This window comes from Ovis canadensis, chromosome 2, assembly GCF_042477335.2.
Source record: "Ovis canadensis isolate MfBH-ARS-UI-01 breed Bighorn chromosome 2, ARS-UI_OviCan_v2, whole genome shotgun sequence".
NCBI lineage: Eukaryota > Metazoa > Chordata > Mammalia > Artiodactyla > Bovidae > Ovis > Ovis canadensis.
The window spans coordinates 96,288,842-96,312,017 of NC_091246.1; the positions used below are offsets into that span (position 1 = coordinate 96,288,842).

Here is a 23,176-nt window from a genome sequence, read left to right on the forward strand (position 1 = left end):
AAGTGTACAATTCAGAGGTTTTTAGTATATTCACAGAAGTGTGTAACCCCCACCTCAGTCAATTTTCAAACACTTCACTCACCCCACTAACAACCCATATCCCATCACACCTCTCATCCCCAGTTCCCAGTCCTAGGCAACCACTCTGCTTTATGTCTCTATAGGTTAGCCTGTTCTGGACATTCATATAAATGAAAGCATACAATGTATAGTCCTATGTGGCTGGATTCTTAGACTTAGCATGTTTCCGTTATGGTTGGGGACACTGAGTGTACCAGTGCAAGTGCATGGGACCTTTTGAAGGAGGTCACCGTTATCTTCATTACCTCCACCATAGTTTGGCCTCAGGTCAAATAATGTGGAGAGAACACAGCCCCACCCTTCAACAGAAAATTAGATTAAAGATTTACTGAGCATGGCCCCACCCATCAGAACAAGACCCAGTTTCCCCTTCAGTCTCTCCCATAAGCTTCTATAAACCTCTTATCCTTCTCCATCAGAGGGCAGAAAACCACAATCACAGAAAACTATCAAATCTGAACACCACAACCTTGTCTAACTCAATGAATGAGCCATGCCACTTAGGGCCACCTAGAATGGATGGGTCATGGTGGAGAGTTCTGACAAAATGTGGTCCACTGGAGAAGGGAATGGCAAACCCTTCAGTATTCTTGCCTTGAGAACCTCATGAATAGTGTGAAAAGGCAAAAAGATAGGACACTGAAAGATGAACCCCCCAGGTTGGTAGGTGCCCAGTATGCTACTAGAGATAGTGGAGAAATAACTCCAGAAAGAATGAAGGGATGGAGCCAAAACAGAAACAACACCCAGTTGTGGATGTGACTGGTGATGGAAGTAAAGTCTGATGCTGTAAAGAGCAATATTGCATAGGAACCTGGAATGTTAAGTCCGCGAATCAAGGCAAATTGGAAGTGGTCAAACAGGAGGTGGCAAAAGTGAACATTGACATTTTAGGAATTGGCGAACTAAATGGACTGGAATGGGTTAATTTGACTCAGATGACCATTATATGTACTACTGTGGACAAGAATTTCTTAGAAGAAATGGAGTAGCTATCATAGTCAACAGGAGTCCGAAATGTAGTACTTGGATGTGATCTCAAAAACAATAGAATAATCTCCGTTTGTTTCCAAGGCAAACCATTCAGTATCACAGTAATCCAAGTCTATGCCCCAATCAATATTGCTGAAGAAGCGGAAGTTGAATGGTTCTATGAAGACCTACAAGACCTTCTAGAACTCACACCCAAAAAAGATGTCCTTTTCATTATAGGGGACTGGAATGCAAAAGTAGGAAGTCAGGAAATACCATGAGTAACAGGCAGATTTGGGCTTGAAGTACACAGTGAAGCAGGGCAAAGGCTAATAGAATTTTGCCAAGAGAATGCATTGGTCATAGCAAATACCCTCTTCTGACAGAAGGGAAGAGTCTACACATGGACATCACCAGATGGTCAATACCGAAATCAGATTGATTATATTCTTTGCAGCCAAAGATAGAGAAGCTCTATGCAGTCAGCAAAAACAAGGAGTTGACTGTGGCTCAGATCATGAACTCTTTAAGCCAAATTCAGACTTAAATTGAAGAAAGTAGGGAAAACCGCTAGACCATTCAGGTATGACCTAAATCAAATCCCTTATGATTATACAGTAGCAGTGACAAATAGATTCAAGGTATTAGATCTGATAGACACAGTGCCTGAAGAACTATGGACAGAGGTTCATGATGTTGTACAGCAGGCAGTGATCAAGACCATCCCCAAGATAAAGAAATGCAAAAAGGCAAAGTGGTTGTCTGAGGAGGCCTTACAAATAGCTATGAAAAGAAGAGAAGCGAAAAGCAAAGGAGAAAAGGAAAGATTTACCGATTTGAATGCAGACTTCCAAAGAACTGCAAGGAGAGATAAGAAAGCCTTTCTCAATAATCAATGCAAAGAAATAAAGGAAAACAATAGAATGGGAAAGACTAGAGATCTCTTCAAGAAAATTAGAGATACCAAGGGAACGTTTCATGCAAAGGTGGGCACAATAAAGGACAGAAATGGTATGGACTAACAGAAGCAGAATATAATAAGAGGTGGCAAGAATACACAGAAGAACTATACAAATAAGATCTTCAGGACCCACATAATCACGATGGTGTGATCACTCATCTAGAGCTGGACATCCTGGAAGCCAAGTCAAGTGGGCCTTAGAAAGCATCACTATGAACAAAGCTAGTGGAGGTGATGGAATTCCAGTTGAGCTGTTTCAAATCCTGAAAGATGATGCTGTAAAAGTGCTGCACTCAGTATGCCAGCAAATTTGGAAAACTCAGCAGTGGCCACAGGACTGGAAAAGCTCAGTTTTCCTTCCAATCCCAAAGAAAGGCAATGCCAAAGAATGCTCAAAGTACCACACAGTTGCCCTCATCTCACATGCTACACAGTTGCCCTCATCTCACATGCTAGCAAAGTAATGCTCAAAATTCTCCAAGCCAGGCTTCAACAGTACATGAACCATGAATTTCCAGATGTTCAAGCTTGTTTTTGAAAAGACAGAGGAACCAGAAACGAAATGGCCAATATCTGTTGGATCACGGAAAAAGCAAGAGAGTTCCAGGAAAACATCTACTTCTGCTTTATTGACAGTGCCAAAGCCTTTGACTGTGTGGATCACAATAAACGTGGAAAATTCTGAAAGAGATGGGAATACCGGCCCATCTGACCTGCCTCCTGAGAAATCTGTATTCAGGACAAGAGGCAACAGTTAGAACTGGACATGGAACAACAGACTGGTTCCAAATCAGGAAAGGAGTACATCAAGGCTGTATATTGTCACCCTGCTTATTTAACATATCCAGAATACATCATGAGAAATGCTGGGCTTGATGAAGCGCAAGCTGGAGTCAAGATTGCCGGAAGAAATATCAATAACCTCAGATATACAGATGACACCACCCTTACGGCAGAAAGTGAAGAAGAACTAAAGGGCCTCTTCATGAAAGTGAAAGAGGAGAGTGAAAAAGTTGGCTTAAAGCTCATCATTCAGAAAGTAAGATCATGGCATCTGGTCCCATCACTTCATGTGAAATAGATGGAGAAACAGTGGAAACAGTGTCAGACTTTATTTTTTCGGGCTCCAAAATCACTGCAGATAGTGACTGCAGCCATGAAATTAAAAGACACTAGCTCCTTGGAAGAAAAGTTACGACCAAACTAGAAAGGAAGAAAAAGAAAGAAAGTGATGTCACTCAGTAGTGTCCGACTCTTTGCGACCCCGTGACTGTAGCCTACCAGGCTCCTCTGTCCATGGATTCTCCAGGCAAGAATACTGGAGTGGGTTGCCATTTCCTTCTCCAGGGGATCTTCCCAACCCAGGGATCAAACTCAAATCTCCCACATTGCAGGCAGATGCTTTACCCTCTGAGCCACCAGGGAAGCCCTATGACCAACCTAGACAGCATATTAAAAAGCAGAGACATTACTTTGCTAACAAAGGTCAGTCTAGTAAAAGCTATGGTGTTTCCAGTAGTCATGTGTGGATGTGAGAGTTGGATTATAAAGAAAGCTGAGCACCAAAGAATTGTTGCTTTTGAACAGTGGTGTTGGAGAAGACTCTTGAGAGTCCTTTGGACAGCAAGGAGATCCAACCAGTCCATCTTAAAGGAAATCGGTCTGGAATATTCATTGGAAGGACTGATGCTGAAGCTGAAACTCCCAATACTTTGGCCACCTTATGTGAAGAACTGACTCATTTGAAAGGAGCCTGATGCTGGGAAAGATTGAAGGCGGGAGGAGAAGGGGACGACAGAGGATGAGATGGTTGGATGGCATCACCAACTCAATGGATATGAGTTTGGGTAAACTCCGGGAGTTGGTTATGGACAGGGAGGCCTGGTGTGCTGTGGTCCATGGGTCACAAAGGGTTGGACACGACTGAGTGACTGGACTGAACTAAATGTTTTGAAGGTTCATCTATGTTGTAGCATGTATCAGTATTTCATTTCTTTTTATTGCCAAATAATATCCCATTGCATGGATAGACCATATTTATTTATCCATTCATTAATTGACATTTGGATTGTTCCTGTTTTTTGGCTATGATGGATCATGCTGGTATGAAGATTCATGTACAGTTTCTTGTGTGGACATATATTTTTGCTTCTCTTGTGTATTTACCAAGAGTGGAATTTACCTGGGAGTGCTGATTCACACAATAACTTTATATTTAACTTTTTGAGGAGGTGCCAGATTATTTTCCAAAGCTGCTAAACCATTTTACATTTTCACCAGCAGTAACTAAGTATTCCAGTTTCTCCATGACTTTATCAACACTTATTACCTTTTTTTTAAATTATAGCCATTATTGTGTGTGTGAAGTGGTATCTCATTGATTTCGATTTTCCTGATGACTAATGAATGATGTTGAACCTTTTTTTATGCATTTATTCATCATATGTATATATTCTTTGGAAAAATATCTGTTCATATTCTTTTCCCATTTTTTTCATTCAGTTTTATAAATTTTATTTGTGTTTTGGCTGCGTTGGTTCTTCCTTACAGTGCGTGGGCTCTTTGTTGCTGTATTCTGGCTTTCTCTAGTTGTGGAGAGCGGGAGCCACTCTCTAGGTGCAATGCAATGGGCTTCTCCTTACAGTGACTTCTCTTGCTTTGGAGCACAGTCTCTAGGGTGTGGGAGCTTGGTAGGTGTAGCTCATGGACTTAGTTGCCGCATGGCGTGTGGGATCTTAGTTCCCAGACTGGTGATTGAACCCATGTCCCCAGCATTGACAGGTAAATTCTTAACCACTGGGCCACCAGGGAAGTCCTCCCAATTTTAAATTGAATTATTAATTTATTTTTGACCATGCCACACAGAATCTTAGTTCCCTGACCAGGGATTGAACTGGAGTCCCTTCCATTGGAAGTGCAGTGTCTTAACCACTGGACTGTCAAAGGAGTCCATTTATTGTCTTATTGAATTGTAAGAGTTCTTTATATATTCTAAATAGACTCTCTCATCAGGTAAATAACTTGCAAAATTTTTCTTCCATTATGTGGATTTGCTTTTTACTTACTTTGTGGTTTTCATTGAAACACAGAAATTTTAAATGATGTCTGGTTTGTTTTCTTTTGTTGCTTGTGCTTTTGGTGTCAAGAAACCAGTGCCTAATTCAAGTTCACAAAGACTTATGCTTATGTTTTACTTTTATTTAACTGTTTTATAGTGCAGTTATTATGTTTAGATCTGTGATCCATTAACTTTTGTGAATGGTATGAGGTAGGAGTCCAGTGGTATTCTTTTCCTTGTGCATTTCCAGCTGTCCCAGTACCATTTGTTGAAATATTCTTTCAACAAATGTTGTTTAATGTTCTTCCTCTGTTAAAACTGTTTTGGTACCTTTGTCAAAAATCAGTGTATGCGGGGGGCGCTCCGCAGAAAGAGGAGGCAGTGGAACTTCCCTCAGCAAAGCCGAGGGGTCCTGAGGAGAGGTGAGACTGCTGTCTGCCAACCCAGCCCCTCGGCGAGTGAGAGACAATCAGACGAGACAGGGGTTCCGTCTAAGCAGTTCCGCTTTATTGCCACAAACTCTTGGTTTATATAGGCAAGCAAGGGGGTTTTGCGAGGGTTGGACCAATCACGTTAAAGGTCAAATTGTAATATGCCATAGTTGCACCAATCACGTTAAAGGTTAAATCTTAATATACCATCGTTGCACCAATCACGTTAAAGGTCAGGTCGTCATGCGCTTCATTGTAACGAGTCTATGGTGATGACGCACTGTCCACCTGCCCGGAAATCAAGAGAGCCAATCAAAAGTTTTAACAAACTTAGGCTGCGCCCTCATCTCTTCCGCCAGGCGCCATCTTAGCTCTAAACCGCAAAGCTAGCCCTTCTTTTTTCAAGGTTTCCCATTTAGGGCCCCACAAATGTATATAGATATAGTCCTTTTTCTAGACTCAAAACAATTCTATTCCATGGCTATATATATCTTTTCTTATTCCAGTACCATACTGTCTTGATGTTGTTGTAACACTATTTGTTGTTATTATTCAGTCACTAATCATGTCCAACTCTTTGCAACCCGATGGGCTGTAGCATGCCAGGCTTCCTGTCCTTCATTATCTCCTGGAGTTTGCGCAAATTCATGTCGATTGAGTTGGTGATACTATGTAACCATCTCATCCTCTGCTTCCTCTTTTCTCCTTATGCCGTCAATCTTTCTCAGCATCAGGGCCTTTTCCAGTGAGTCTGCTCTTCACATCAGGTGGCCGGAATATTGGAGTTTCAGGTTCAGCATAAGTTCTTCCAGAGAATATTCAGGATTGATTTCCCTTAGGGTTGACTGGTTGAATCTCCTTGCAGTCCAAGGGACTCCCAAGAGTCTTCTCTGGCACCACAATTCAAAAACATCAGTTCTTTGGTGTTCAACCTTTCTTATGGTCCATGGTCCAACTCACATTTGTACATGACTACTGGAAAAATCATAGCTTTGACTATAGGAACCTTTGTCAGCGAAGTGACATATCTGCTTTTTAATGTGCTGTCTAGGTTTGTCACAGCTTTCCTTCCAAGGAGTTCAGTTCAGTGGCTCAGTTGTGTCCGACTCTTTGCAACCCCATTAATCGTAGCACACCAGGCCTCCCTGTCCATCACCAACTCCCGGAGTTCACTCAGACTCACGTCCATCGAGTCGGTGATGCCATCCAGCCATCTCAATCTTCTGTTGTCCCCTCTTCCTCCTGCCCCCCATCCCTCCCAGCATCAGAGTCTTTTCCAATGAGTCAACTCTTCGCATGAGGTGGCCAAACTACTGGAGCTTCAGCTTTAGCATCATTCCTTCCAAAGAAATCCCAGGGCTGATCTCCTTCAGAATGGACTGGTTGGATCTCCTTGCAGTCCAAGGGACTCTCAAGAGTCTTCTCCAATACCACAGTTCAAAAGCATCAATTCTTCGGTGCTCAGCCTTCTTCACAGTCCAACTCTCACATCCATACATGACCACTGGAAAAACCATAGCCTTGACTAGACAGACCTTTGTTGGCAAAGTAATGTCTCTACTTTTGAATATACTGTCTAGGTTGGTCATAACTTTCCTTCCAAGGAGTAAGCATCTTTAAATTCTGTGGCTGCAGTCACCGTCTGCAGTGATTTTGGAGCCCAGGGAAAGAAAACCTGACATTGCTTCCATTTTTTCCCCTTCTATTTGTCATAAAGTGATGGGAGCAGATGCTAATGATCTTAGTTTTTTTCTAATGATTACTATAGTTTTGTAATAAGTACAACTGCTTTTGTGAAAATTTTAACACATATAATCTGCTCTCAATGGTAAATTTTCTGTTATTTTCCAACTTTTCAGACAAACTTGCTAACTTAGTTTAGTTTATACAAACCTACATAAAGAACGTTGTTTTTTTATTTTCTTAATATCACAAGTAAAATTCAAAAGAACTTTGGGGAAGTGTCTGCTGTTGAAGTCAGGCAACCTGACATTCTCGGAATATACTTGTACTCTAAAGGTGAATCATGAAAAAATATTTTTCTCTCAAAATTTATAGTACTATTCTCAGAATAAAGCATATTTTTATCAATATTATTTCTGCAGATTAGAAAAGATTAAAGATTTTGTAACATCATCACTAAATGTTTTGAGTAGCAAAATTGTCTGCCATAGATTAATTAAATAATATTTTCAACAGGTTAACAGATATAAAAGAAAAAATAAATCAATTTAATGAAGAAATTAGACAACTTGACATGGATTTAGAAGAACACCAAGGTAATTTTTTTATATTTTTATGATGTATAATAATAGACTAAAAAATAGATACATAGCAGTATTTATATAGTACTAGGGTCTCAGGTACTCTTTGCCTGGGGTTTATTATTTAATTCTTTGTGATATCACTAAGTTTAACTGCTAAAATACTAAACTACTACAATACTAAATATAGTTAGTATTGAATTAAAGCCAACTAAAAGCTGTATGTAACTTAAAATGGTTGTATAATAACAAGAATTTATTTTGTTTTGCCAAGAAGTTTTTTTTTTTTTTAATCAAGTAAAGTGGGTTAAAGTTGCTCACAGATTTCTAAATTATACTTCTTCAGCATAGGCCATGTGGTAGAGTTGTGGAGGAGTGAGGATCAAGTCATAAATATCACAAAATGTATAGGAAGTTATTCCCCGGAGGGCCCAGTAATGAGGTAGCAAATACTGATTACTCCAGTTCTCTGTCACCTTTCCTTAGCAGTGGCATTTGAAGAACCAAGGCAAGAACCTGAGCTCTTGGGGTGGAAATGCTGTGGTATGAATTTGGGAGCTACAGTGTGTGTGTGTTTGGGCGAAGACTTTGGGCATTACAGATTTCTAACCAGCTTCTCTCTAATAAAGGGGGAAAGTGGATTACTATGGCACTTTAATCCCATATTAACTGCAAACCAGTTAATATGTTAATTGGATTATCAACACTTGACTATATATTCTTAAGAGTTAGGTATGGTATTGTAAATAATATACCTAGTATAGCAGAACAGATTAAGAAGAAGTGGCAAAAATACACAGAACAACTATATAAAAAAGGTCTTAATGACCTGGATAAACATGATGATGTGGTCACTCACCTAGAACCAGACATCCTGGAGTGTGAAGTCAAGTGGGCCTTCAGAAGCATTACTGTGAAAGTTACTGGAAGTGATGGAATTCCAGTTGAGCTATTTAAAATCCTAAAAGATGTTACTGTTAAAGTGAAAGTCGCTCAGTCATGTCTGACTCTTTGCAACCCCATGGACTACTCAGTCCATGAAATTCTCCAGGCCAGAATACTGGAGGGGGTAGCCTTTCCCTTCTCCAGGTGATCTTCCCAACCCAGGGATCGAACCCTTTGAAGCCTCGTTAACCTCTTTTATACTTGTTGAAGCTCAGAGAAGTTACTCATATTCTCACAACTAATAACGGGTAGAGTCTAGATATAAGCCAAGTTCTCTTTGACCCCAAAGTCTTAGTTTTATTGCTCAAACCTAATCTTGGCTTTCTGATATGAAGTGCCATATTTGTGAAATGAAAATATTCTTGTGAAATGCTTACAGTCTTATTTGCATGTGACGACATGGCTTCCCTGGTGGCTCAGAGGTTAAAGCATCTGCCTGCAATGTGGGAGACCCTGGTTCGATCCTTGGATCGGGACAATCCCCTGGAGAAGGCAGTGGCAACCCACTCCAGTATTCTTGCCTGGAGAATCCCATGGATGCAGGAGCCTGGTAGGTTACAGTCCACAGGGTCGCAAAGAGTCAGACACGACTGAGCGACTTCACTTTCACTTTCATATGTCAATGATATCTCTAAAAACAGACAAACTTTAAGCCCTGAGTATTAGGAAAGTAAACTTTTCTGAGCTTTCATTTTTCTCATTTGCAAAATCAATATAATGGTCCTACCTCACTAAGCTTTATGAATATTAAATGGTATACATGGCAAGGCAGTTTCACTAAGGTCATGTTATTTCTTTATTAAATTATTTTATTGCTTTTAGTGTATATAGATCTAGTATTGCAGATTTCTGAGAAATCTGTCAGATACTTTATAGGATACATTTTAAATAATATTCCACCTTCTAAATTTAAATTTATTAATTGCTAGTTCTAAAAGTTCCTCTGTTCTCCAGGGGATCTTCCCAACCCAGGGATTGAACCAGGTCTCCCGCATTGCAAGCAGACTCTTATACCATCTGAGCCCCCAGGGAATCCCAGTTCTAAAATAAATAGAATGCTTTTAATTGTAGCTTGCTTTCTCCTTTTGGTTTTCTAACATTCTTTTTCAAAAATTCTTTGTCCTTTCCTGCCGTGCTGTGGCTTGCAGTATCCAGTTCCCCTACCAGGGATCGAACGTGTCCCCCTTGCAGTGCAAGCACAGAGCCCTAACCACTGGACCACAAGGGAATTCCCTGTCCTTTTTGATTAATATAGAAAGATGCAATCTATAATGTAATAGTAGCAAAAAAAAGGAGCAAAAAAGTATATATACATATGCTTTTTTATTTTATACACACACACACAGACACACGTGTCTGTGTGTGTGTGTGTGCTCAGTTGCTCAGTCATGTCCAGCTCTTTGCAACCTCATGGACTATAGTTGGCCAGGCTTCTTTTTCCATGGAATTTTCCAGGCAAGAATCCTGGAGTTGGTTGCCATTTCCTACTACAGGAGATCTTCCCGACCCAGGGATGAAACCTGTGTTTATGGTGTCTCCTGAATTGGCAGGTAGACTCTTTACCACTGTGCCACCTGGGAAGCCCATATTTATATACGTAAATATAAGAACATATGTGATATATAAATATGATGTGTTCATATATATCTCTCTCAGTGGATGAGTTTCCTGTTCTTCTACTACCCTGTGAATATTGTGAACAGCACAGGGATTTCTGTTAGGTACAGATCTCATTATTTCTTGCCTGAACTACTGCACTAGTCTACTAACCGGTCTCCCCACCTCCATTCTTGCTCCTTCTCAAATTCATCCACCACAGTATGCCAGACTGACTTATGTGAAAGTGATTTTCTGTCGTTCTCCTGCTTAACAGTGGTTCTCGATGACCTACAAGAAAACATTTAAGAATCTTTGTATGGCGTTCTAGTTTTTCTGTAATCTGGCCTGTACATTGTCAGTCTCCCTTTCTGTCCCTTGTCATCTCTATGCTTACATTCTAATAATAATAATAATAATCTATTATACCAGTGGTACCTCACACCTCACCCCCTTTACCATATATCAAAGGATTGTTTCACATTCAATCCTTTGTTCCTATTATTTATTCCCTTATCTTGAATGTTCTTTTCCCTGTTATTTATCTCCCTAACTTCTCACCTTTTAAGATCTAGCTCATGTATCCTTTTATGTCCAACATAATTAACCCTGACTTCCCTCCCTGACCTATTTCTGGGCTGGGCTAAGTGAATGACCCCTCTGTTACCAGAGCACATGGCTGGCATAAACGCATTGACCACATGACTACCACTTTCTACTTAGGTGTTTGTCTTTCTCTTAGGCTGTATGTCCTCCATGACAGGGACTGTGTCTTGTTTCCTCTTTCATCAACACAGTGCCTTGGAAAATAAGCATTCAATAAATCTTTGTGGAATGAATCAAACAGTCCTTATTTTATTTAAATATTTTAAAATTATTATTAATTTTTGGCCACACCTTGCAGCTTGTAGGGTTAGCCCAACCAAGGATTGAACCCCAGCCCGCCACAGTGAGAGCACAGAGTCCTAACTACTGGACCATGAGGGAATTTCCCTGTATTTTAGAAGGGAAAGATTTGTAGAGTCAATTAAAGGTGATAATTGGCCTCTAGTCACTTCTTTGGGTCCTGCAGTTCTCTTTTAAGAGAAGCTTCCCTGGTGGCTCAGAGGTTAAAGCGTCTGCCTCCAATGTGGGAGACCCGGATTCGATCCCTGGGTCAGGAAGATCCCCTGGAGAAGGCAATGACACCCCACTCCAGTATTCTTGCCTGGAGAATCCCATGGACAAAGAAGCCTGGTAGGCTACAGTCCGCAGGGTTGCAAAGAGTCAGACATGACTGAGCGACTTCGTTTTGTTTCTCATTTAAGAATTTAATCTTTTTTTCCTTCTACACTGGGTCTTCATTACTGTGTGTGGGCTCTCTGTAATTGCATTGAGTGGGGGCCACTCTCTAGTTGTGGCATGGGGCCTTCTCATTGTGGTGGCTTTTCTTTTTGTGGGGTATGGGCTCTGGGTACGAGAGTTTATGTAGTTGTGATGCACAGGTTCAGTTGCTCTGCAGCATATGGCATCTTCCCAGATCAGGGGTCGAATCTATGTCCCCTGCTTTGGCAGGTAGATTCTTACCCACTGGACCACCAGGGAAGTCTGGCCCTCTAGTTCTTAAGCTATGCAAATATACTCTTATATGCAGAGAGAGCTTGATTAATTAGCAACAGTTTTAGTACCTTCTAGAGGATTCCTGCCTTCACAATTTATGATTTTCTTTTTTTTTTTTTTTAATTTTAATATCTTTAATTCTTACATGTGTTCCCAAACATGAACCCCCCTCCCACCTCCCTCCCCATAACATCTCTCTGGTTCATCCCCATGCACCAGCCCCAAGCATGCTGCATCCTGCGTCAGACATAGACTGGCGATTCAATTCTTACATGATAGTATACATGTTAGAATGTCATTCTCCCAAATCATCCCACCCTCTCCCTCTCCCTCTGAGTCCAAAGGTCCATTATACACATCTGTGTCTCTTTCCCTATCTTGCATACAGGGTCGTCATTGCCATCTTCCTAAATTCCATATATATGTGTTAGTATACTGTATTGGTGTTTTTCTTTCTGGCTTACTTCACTCTGTATAATCGGCTCCAGTTTCATCCATCTCATAAGAACTGATTCAAATGAATTCTTTTTTACGGCTGAGTAATACTCCACTGTGTATATGTACCACAGCTTTCTTATCCATTCATCTGCTGATGGACATCTAGGTTGTTTCCATGTCCTGGCTATTATAAATAGTGCTGCGATGAACATTGGGGTACATGTGTCTCTTTCAATTCTGGTTTCCTCAGTGTGTATGCCCAGCAGTGGGATTGCTGGGTCATAAGGTAGTTCTATTTGCAATTTTTTAAGGAATCTCCACACTGTTCTCCATAGTGGCTGTACTAGTTTGCATTCCCACCAACAGTGTAGGAGGGTTCCCTTTTCTCCACACCCTCTCCAGCATTTATTGCTTGCAGATTTTTGGATCGCAGCCATTCTGACTGGTGTGAAGTGGTACCTCATTGTGGTTTTGATTTGCATTTCTCTAATAATGAGTGATGTTGAGCATCTTTTCATGTGTTTGTTAGCCATCCGTATGTCTTCTTTGGAGAAATGTCTATTTAGTTCTTTGGCCCATTTTTTGATTGGGTCGTTTATTTTTCTGGAATTGAGCTGCAGAAGTTGCTTGTATATTTTTGAGATTAGTTGTTTGTCAGTTGCTTCATTTGCTATTATTTTCTCCCATTCAGAAGGCTGTCTTTTCACCTTGCTTATATTTTCCTTTGTTGTGCAGAAGCTTTTAATTTTAATTAGATCCCATTTGTTTATTTTTGCTTTTATTTCCAGAATTCTGGGAGGTGGATCATAGAGGATCCTGCTGTGATTTATGTCTGAGAGTGTTTTGCCTATGTTCTCCTCTAGGAGTTTTATAGTTTCTGATCTTACATTTAGATCTTTAATCCATTTTGAGTTTATTTTTGTGTGCGGTGTTAGAAAGTGATCTAGTTTCATTCTTTTACAAGTGGTTGACCAGTTTTCCCAGCACCACTTGTTAAAGAGATTGTCTTTACTCCATTGTATATTCTTGCCTCCTTTGTCAAAGATAAGGTGTCCATATGTGTGTGGATTTATCTCTGGGCTTTCTATTTTGTTCCATTGATCTATATGTCTGTCTTTGTGCCAGTACCATACTGTCTTGATGACTGTGGCTTTGTAGTAGAGCCTGAAGTCAGGCAAGTTGATTCCTCCAGTTCCATTCTTCTTTCTCAAGATTGCTTTGGCTATTCGAGGTTTTTTGTATTTCCATACAAATCTTGAAATTATTTGTTCTAGTTCTGTGAAAAATGTGGCTGGTAGCTTGATAGGGATTGCATTGAATTTGTAAATTGCTTTGGGTAGTATACTCATTTTCACTATATTGATTCTTCTGATCCATGAACATGGTATATTTCTCCATCGATTAGTGTCCTCTTTGATTTCTTTCATCAGTGTTTTATAGTTTTCTATATATAGGTCTTTAGTTTCTTTAGGTAGATATATTCCTAAGTATTTTATTCTTTTCATTGCAATGGTGAATGGAATTGTTTCCTTAATTTCTTTTTCTACTTTCTCATTATTCGTGTATAGGAATGCAAGGGATTTCTGTGTGTTGATTTTATATCCTGCAACTTTACTATATTCATTGATGAGCTCTAGTAATTTTCTGGTGGAGTCTTTAGGGTTTTCCATGTAGAGGATCATGTCATCTGCAAACAGTGAGAGTTTTACTTCTTCTTTTCCAATTTGGATTCCTTATGATTTTCAATAAAGAAAGAGGTGGATTCTATGTGTGCATTCTCAGGAGTCCCTTGACTCAAGATTGTGGATAATCTGCTCCTTAAGATGTGGAGGATTATCAGGTTGACTCTCTGGTCCATACTTATCTCTGCTCCTAGCTTTACTCCTTCTGACCCATTTTATTAATTTCTTAGATGTTACCTGGTTTCTTCCATGTATGACATCTGTATATAATCCAGCTTGGCTACCTTTTGCCTTGTAGGGGTTCTGGTTAAGATAGCATTTAAACCATAAATGTGTTTGTTCATGTCTGACTTTGTTAGTACTCCTCCAACCTTTTCATTTTCAAATAAACTTTTAAAAGGTTTGCATTTCAAATAAACTTTTAAAAGGTTTGCATAATTCTAAATTTAAAGGCATCTTTTGATATTGGTTTAGGTATAGTTATGTTCTCTAGTAGGTATTAATGGTGGTCCTGTAATCCAACAGCTTCATTAAATTCATCATATTTAGGCATTTTTTAAGTCCTTAAAGTTATAATTTGCTAAAAGTTACATTGCCAGACTGTTTGAGACCCTATGGACTTTTGCCCGCCAGGCTCCTCTGTCCATGGGATTTTCCAGGCAAGAATACTAGACTGGGTTGCCATGCCCTACTCCAGGGGATCTTTATTATTATTGTTTCCTTTCCCGTATTCCTCATTGCCAGGAGTTTGACCTTTAAAAAATTCTTTTTACTGTCATTGTAGAGGAGTTTGGGGGGTGGGGGTGGGGTGAGGGGTTAGATGTGTACATTCAACCTTTATAAAAAAATTACAAGTTGTAACTTTATCCAGAATTTCTAAAGAGTTTAATCATCTTGAATGTTCTTCATTTTACTGGTTTGTGGGTGTGTATGTTTTGCCTCAAATGACCATTCTCATGTGTTTTCACTAACTGTGCAATTATCAACCAGCATCTACAAGGATACCCCTTCTTGCTTTTTAAAAATTTTCCTTACACTAGTTCAAGTTATTTTAAAGACTCCACATAACTTACTTTTTAATTGTATACTTTTTAAATACAAATCTGGTATATACTATCATGGGGAAAATTCAAGCAGTACCAAAGTGTATAAAGTAAAAAGGCATCTCCTTTCTCCTTATACTCATCCTTCATTGCTTTTCTCCTCATACTTGTACTTCAGAGGTAATCATTATTTACAGCATAGCCTTTGGACTTTTTTTCTATACACAGCACATGTATATATAATTGTATATATATATTTTATATATGTATATATTTAATTAAGTGATACTATAAAGTTCTTCTGAGCTTGAGTCTTTTAACTTTGTACTTACAAAAACTGTTAGCTGTGGTCATGTTGATCTGGTTGTTAAATAGCATTAGCTATATCCGCATTGACATTTGTTGTTGTTTAGTCACTAAGTTGTGTTCAGCTCTTTGCAACCCCATGGTCTATGGCCCACCAGGCTCCTCTGTCCCTGGGATTTTCCAAGCAAGAGTACTAGAATGGGTTTCCATTTCCTTCTTCAGGCGATCTTCCCAACTCAGGGATTTAACCCAGGTCTCCTGCACTGGCTGGAGGATTCTTTACCACTGAACCTCCAAGGAAGCTCCTACATTGATTGACATTAGGTTGTTTCTAATTTTTCACTACCAAGAATAATGCTGCAGTAAATAACCTTGAAAATTTCTCCTTGATACATACGTTTGTTAATTTGTTTATTTCTATAGGCTAAATTTCTAGAAGTGAAATTTTGAATAGAATGTTATTTATGTATACAATTTTTATTATTTTTTAAAATTTCTTTCCATAAAAGGTTGTACCATTTTATACAACCACAAGCAGTGTGTAAAAGTGTTTCCTCACCAGTGCTAGTTATTAGTTTTTGTCAGTCAGTACATAGTTCTCTGACAATTCAGTGTTCTCCAAAGCCTGAATCTGTGTTACTATGATGATCCACAAGGTGGGGCTAATTTTCTGGACATCTACATACTCAGACTGGGCTTAAGGAATGCAGTTTACAAAGTACAGTCACATATCGCCCCAAGAAGGATTTTTGGACATCGTCACTTAACTATAAATTATTCCTTCAATTTGAGAGTATGGTATTTTCCCAGATATTGATGAAACAAACTATCATGTGGTTATTAATACAATATATCACAGACATCTAAATATCCAACAGCTCTAATGTGATATGTGTCATAATAAAATGCTATGGGATCATATGATTACTGTCTTAAATTTCAGATGAATTCATTTCAGTTTATTCCATGATTTATATACTGCTTTCAAGAACAGTAAAAAAAAAAGACAACCATTAAATGTTTAGTGAGTGCCAATTAAAAGAATAGTAAAAACATAAAATACAACCCTTTGGTTTGTCTGTAGGTTACTTCTTTCTACTCATAGTTCCAAGGCCCAGGTTAGAAGCTTTTATTCTCTGATTTTGTCAGATAAAATAGAATTTATGAAGACAGAAAAGTTTTGTTTTAGAGCACAGGTTCTACAACCAGAATGCCAGGATTCAAACCTGGGCTGTTCTGTTTTACTGGCTGATCTTAGCCATGCTACTTGACCTTTCTATACCTTTGTTTCTTCGTCTTTAAAGGGAGATAGTAACAGTACCTACCTCCCTCTTAGGGTTACTGTGAGGATTAAATGAACACTGTGTGAGTGTGTGTGTGTATGTGTATGACTCAGAATAGCATGCAGTTTTAAAATTGTGCATAAATGTTAGTTATTGGTTGTTAGTATTTTTTTTTTCCTGTGTCTGGGTTTACATTCATTCTTTTTTTTTTTTTTTAATAATTCTTACATGCGTTCCCAAACATGAACCCCCCTCCCACCTCCCTCCCCACAATATCTCTCTGGGTTATCCCCATGCACCAGCCCCAAGCATGCTGCACCCTGCGTCAGACATAGACTAGCGATTCAATTCTTACATGATAGTATACATGTTAGAATGCCATTCTCCCAAATCATCCCACCCTCTCCCTCTCCCTCAGGGTCCAAAAGTCCGTTATACACATCTGTGTCTTTTTTCCTGTCTTGCATACAGGGTCGTCATTGCCATTTTCCTAAATTCCATATATATGTGTTAGTATACTGTATTGGTGTTTTTCTTTCTGGTTGTTAGTATTAATGCTATTAATTTATAAACTGAAGCTTGAATAACTGTCAAGAAGATTTTCTCAAAACATATTTGGAAAGAATTTTCCCATTAGTATTTTCTCTGGAACATACAGGATAACATTTTCAGCTTACCATCTGGTATCTGAGATTTCAAATGTCATCTTTATGCTGCTATTCTTTAGTTTCTCAATACACATTCAGTGAAGAATGAGTCATTTCTTGGTGTTCAATTTGGAGACTGGTTAAACTATTCATTAGTATAGTGGTGTTATCTTCAGACCAGGCACGTTAGCATCATCTGAAACTTGTCAGAAATGAAACTTCTTGGATTCTACCCCAAACCTACTGAACATGAAACCTTGACAATACAGTTTAGCAGTTTGTTTCAACAAACCCTCCTGATGATTCAGATGCATGCTAAAGTTTGATAACCACTGCTTTAGGAAATAATTAAGAACTTAACATTGTATTTAGTATACATGCCAAGGATTACTCATTAAACCATATGATTTTGTTGACATTACTCTGTTGAAACAAACTTTTTAAAATGGTACTTTCTCTTCTCTTTAGAAATGGTGGACTTTAGGCAATAATTTAACTTTTACATATTTAGAGGATTTTTAATGTATATATTTTAAATGCCTCTAGTAGATAGAATTACCAGACTTTGTCTGCATAACTGTAAAGAAACTTTCTTGGCAAAATTTAAAACATTTTGTAGAGAATGTATGATTGATAAATTGGGTGAAGCTTGAAAATTAAAGAGGAGAGTGAAAAAGTTGGCTTAAAGTTCAACATTCAGAAAACTAAGATCATGGCATCCGGTTCCATCACTTCACGGCAAATAGATAGAGAAACAGTGGAAACAGTGTCAGCCTTTATTTTTGGGGGCTCTAAAATCACTGCAGATGGTGACTGCAGCCATGAAATTAAAAGATGCTTACTCGTTGGAAGAAAAGTTATGACCAACCTAGAGAGCATGTTAAAAAGCAGAGACGTTACTTTGTCAACAAAGGTCTGTCTAGACAAGGCTATGGTTTTTTCCAGTAGTCCTGTATGGATGTGAGAGTTGGACTATGAAAAAAAGCTGAGCACTGAAGAATTGATGCTTTTGAACTGTGGTGTTGGAGAAGACTCTTAAGAGTCTTGGACTTGCCCCTTGGACTGCAAGGAGATCCAGCCAGTCCATACTAAAGGAAATCAATCCTGAATGTTCATTGGAAGGACTGATGCTGAACCTGAAATTCTAATACTTTGGCCACCTAATGTGAAAAGCTGACTCATTTGAAAAGACCCTGATGCTGGGAAAGATTGAAGGTAGGAGTAGAAGGGACGACAGAGGATGAGATGGCTGGATGGCATCACTGACTCAGTGGACATGAGTTTGAGTGAACTCCAGGAGTTGGTGAGGGAGAGGGAGGCCTGGTGTGCTGCAGTCCATGGGGTTGCAAAGAGTCAAACACGACTGAGTGACTGAACTGAACTGAACTGAAGCCAAAAGTTAGTTTATAACATTTAAACTTACGTGTACTCATTTTAACCTACCAGTTTAGTAGTATTTGATATATTAGTTTCTTACTACTATAGTAATACACAAAAAGGTAAAAGATGATATAAAAAGTTGAAGTTTAATAGGACTACAAAACTAATTAAAATTGAAGTAGGAGTTGGGGAGAAGGAAGTGCTGTAGCTTACTAAAATATGTGAAAATGTTAAAGTGGATTTAGATAACAGCTCAATGTGAATTCATGTGATATAGCCTCCAGAACAGCTGGAATCCTAATCCTTTTGCATTAACAAAAGATGAATATATAGACTATGAGAAGTGATAGTCTGCTTGGAATCCTGTTTTTGGCATCATACTTTAAAAAGGAATAAAGGATTGGAATTCACTAAGAGTAGAATGAACACATGATAAGGGGGCTGAAACCATGCCAAATAAGGAACACTTGATGGTACTGAATATCAACAGTACTGGGAGGTTTACCTTGCCTCAGAAGGATCCCAAGTGCTAAAAGGAGAAAATCCTTCCAGCAAAAGTCCTTCAGGGTTAATTTTTGCCCCTTGGCATTAATTTTATTTGCTCTCTGTTGCTTGTTCTCCTCTAAAATCAGTAAGTCTGCTGACTTGGGGACCTTGTGGCCAGGGAGTCACTAGCATGTGCCTTGTACACTGGAGAGAAGATTGGGGTAGCTACATATTCTGGAAAATGGTGATCAGACCCTTTTCCAAGGTCACATCAAATACTCAGAGTTTGAAAGTAGCTGTGAAATAACCCTCATTTTATGAGCGTGTCCTTTCCCTCTCCTTTGGTCTCTTCATTAGACCCTTTTGCTGGCCTGCTTTTTTTACACCTCCAGTGTGATAGCCAATTAGCTTCCCTCGTCTATGATCTTGCTGTCTTCTATAATAGGAAATCTTAGAGCAGATACCTTTTTCCTGAGGTGAAACAAGCCCTGTGTTTTACCCTACTTTAGGACTACCCATGTTTATACATTGCCTCTCATGGGAAACTCAGATATTAATCCACCAACTGAGAAATTACAAAATAGAGTTCACTAGGGATCTGATCTCTTTTCTTTTTAGCCACAATGATATATGGGGGAGGAGGTTTTATGAAACTTGGGAATCTGCTAAGATATAGGGGTTCTGTCTTATCTAATGCAGCTGACCAGCTGTATAGCTGGAAACATTGACCAGATATATCTTTCAGCTACATCTTTTGGTAACTTGGAGCATGGGATTGAGTGGAGTAGCAGGTAGGAATCTCCCAGGTTTCTGACTTACATGATCATGATGGTGAAGGGCTTTCAAACATAGTAGGGAATACAGAGGGGTACAGACTTTGAGGGGGAAGACTGATCCATTTAACTATGGAATGGCTCAGGAGTAAAGAATCTGCCTGACAGTGCAGGAGCCACAGGAGATGTGGGTTCAATCCCTGAGTTGGAAAGGTCCCCTGGAGAAGGGCATCACAACCCACTCCAGTACTCTTGCCTGGAGAATCCCATGGACAAAGGAGCCTGGTGGGCTACAGTCCATGGGGTCACAAAGACTCAGACACAACCTAGTGACTGTGTGTAAGGGCTATCCTTAATGAACTTGGGAAAACTGTTTTCAGACCTGAAAGCAGAAAAGCTGTCTGCTGACTTGGGTCTCTGACTTTGCCATCACCTTTGTATTCTGGTAACTCATTTCCTACCCAAGCAGGTATAGAAGTGGAAATTTATCGGTGCCATGTAATTAGGGGCTCTACTCTATCTATTTCACTCCCTAGTGTTACTGCTCTTTTAGTTGGCACCTGGCAAAACAGTATACTTAATAGGAGGCTGTATAGAACACAGGCTGACCGGTGGGCTTTTAGCCTCTAGTCTTTAACTGTTGACTCCCCCATTCTCTTTGAATCCTTCTTCTGAAAGCCCTTCTAAATGTCAGCTTCTTACCAGGAGCCCCCTTAGAAATCTCTTATTTTCTCCGTCTTTGCTGGGCATCATCTTAGTAAAATTCCGTAGCTTCTCCAGAATGCTGAGAACCAAATGACTTTAAGGAAGAAACTGAAGATTGGAGCAAGCACAAATTTATTCTATTTTCTCTATCTGGGATCCTGGGATCACAGGACTGCAGCCATCTTACTAGTTGAGGAAAATAGCCCCAGGCCTCCAAATCTCAATTTTTATAATACTGAAAATCCTGTTTTTCTAAAATAATCATGATCTAGTTTTACCAATGATTCCTTTATGCAGCTATAAAATGTCACATTTTGTCCTTGTGTTTGGGCCTTGGATTTTTGCTCTTTTAATCATGTCTTTCACATATATTAAATGCAACTTGTCTAGAATTACTTCAAGCAACTTCTTCCTCAACTTACTTTTTTCTTTCAGTAACTAATATGACAATGTCCTCAGTTGCCCAAGACAGAAACCTGGGAGTCATACTTGAGTTCTCCATCTCCAGCCCTCACCACAGTCAATTCACTCTAGCTCTTAAATGTCTCAAAAAAAAAAAAAAAATCTCTACCTTACATCCTAATTGCCACCGGTCAGTCTTCATCTGTCAACTGGATCATTGTTGACAACCTCCTAACTGGTCTTACTATCTCCAATCTTCTCTTTTATTCTCCTGATCAGAAATATTTTTCAGAAATGCAAATTGATAATTTTATTCCTCTTCTTAAATAATCGTACCATTGTCCTTAGGAGAAAATCCAAACGTTTATAACATATGCCATATAAGGTCTCTCATAACCTACCTCATCTTTTTTTTTTTTTAATGGGAGTATAATTGCTTTACAATGTTGTATTAGTTTCTCCTGTAAAACAGTGTGAATCAGCTGTAAGTATACAAATATCCCCTCCCTCTTGAGCCTCCCTCTCACCTCCCCCATGCCACCCCTCTTGGTCATCACAGAGCACCAGCTGAGCTCTCCCCATACTGTGCGGCAGTTTTCCACTGGATATCTACTTTACACATGGTGGTGTGCATATGTCAGTGCTACTCTCTCAATTCATCCCTCCCTCTCCTACCTCATTTTTGTACCACTTTTTCTCTTCATTTTCTCTTTCAGTTCTTTGTGCTACCATATTCATCCTCACTTTCAAATTTCAGTACTTATAATGCTTTGATTTTGAACTTCTTCTATAATTTGACCCAGTAACTCCTTTTTATCCTTTTATAATGCACACATGTTAAATATTACTTCTTTAGTGAAAAACTTCCTGGATCCCCAAACTAGACTGTCTTTGCTGTGTACTGCTGTAACATCCTTTACTTTCATCTAATAGCACTTCAGTTCAGTTCAGTTGCTCAGTCGTGTCCAACTCTTTGCAACCCCATGAACCGCAGCACACCAGGCCTCCCTGTCCATCACCAGCTCCCGGAATTTACCCAAACTCATGTCCATCGAGTAGGTGATGCCATCCAGCCATCTCATCCTCTGTCGTCCCCTTCCCCTCCTGCCCCCAATCCTTCCCAGCATCAGGGTCTTTCCCAATGAGTCAACTCTTCGCATGAGGTGGCCAAAGTACTGGAGTTTCAGCTTTAGCATCAGTCCTTCCAAAGAACACCCAGGACTATTCTCCTTTAGAATGGACTGGTTGGATCTCCTTGCAGTCCAAGGGACTCTCAAGAGTCTTCTCCAACACCACAGTTCAAAAGCATCAATTCTTTGGTGCTCAGCTTTCATTATAGTCCAGCTCTCACATCCATACATGACTACCTTTGTTGGCAAAATAACGTCTATGCTTTTTAATATGTTGTCTAGGTTGGTCATAACTTTCCTTCCAAGGAGTAAGTGTCTTTTAATTTCATGGCTGCAATCACCATCTGCAGTGATTTTGGAGCCCAAAAAAATAAAGTCTGACACTGTTTCCACTGTTTCCCCATCTATTTGCCATGAAGTGATGGGACCAGATGCCATGATCTTCGTTTTCTGAATCTTGAGCTTTAAGCCAACTTTTTCACTCTCCTCTTTCACTTTCATCAAGAGGCTTTTTAGTTTCTCTTCTCTTTCTGTCATAAGGGTAGTGTCATCTGCATATCTGAGGTTATTGATACTTAGTACATTTTAATTGTTAAATATTTAGACTTTAAGTTCTGTGAGGAAACTAACCCTGCTATTTTGTTTGCTGTTGTGAGCTATTCAGAGGTGAAATGAACTTTCACGGGAGCGTATATTTCCCATCACCAGTGTGTTCATGTGTAGGTTGAAATTGGAACTAAAATAGAAAACCTTTGGAGACCTTTTCAGTTCTTTTCAGTTCTTTCAGTAAGGAGATTTTTTTTTACCAAGTTGTCAAGCATATAAATGTATAACTTTTAAAATAAAATCAATTTAAATGAATCTCACCTAACTGAACATTAATATTAAACACTGAATATGTAATGACTAATAGCATATAGAGAACCCAAGAGATATTTCTAATTTTGAGTACTGTAACTGGAGTTTTTAAAATTGTTATTTTCTTTTATTGCTT

At 39.2% G+C, this 23,176-nt stretch overlaps 1 protein-coding gene across 2 annotated transcripts in view; it reads left to right on the forward strand.

Moving 5' to 3' along the window:
* Nucleotides 1-23,176, forward strand: part of IFT74 (intraflagellar transport 74) — a 103,615-nt gene that overhangs the window by 49,654 nt on the left and 30,785 nt on the right. For both annotated transcript variants that reach the window (XM_069574152.1, XM_069574151.1), the window contains one exon: nucleotides 7,703-7,782. In XM_069574152.1, coding sequence (XP_069430253.1) covers nucleotides 7,703-7,782 — 80 coding nt within the window. The remainder of the gene's footprint in view (nucleotides 1-7,702; nucleotides 7,783-23,176) is intronic.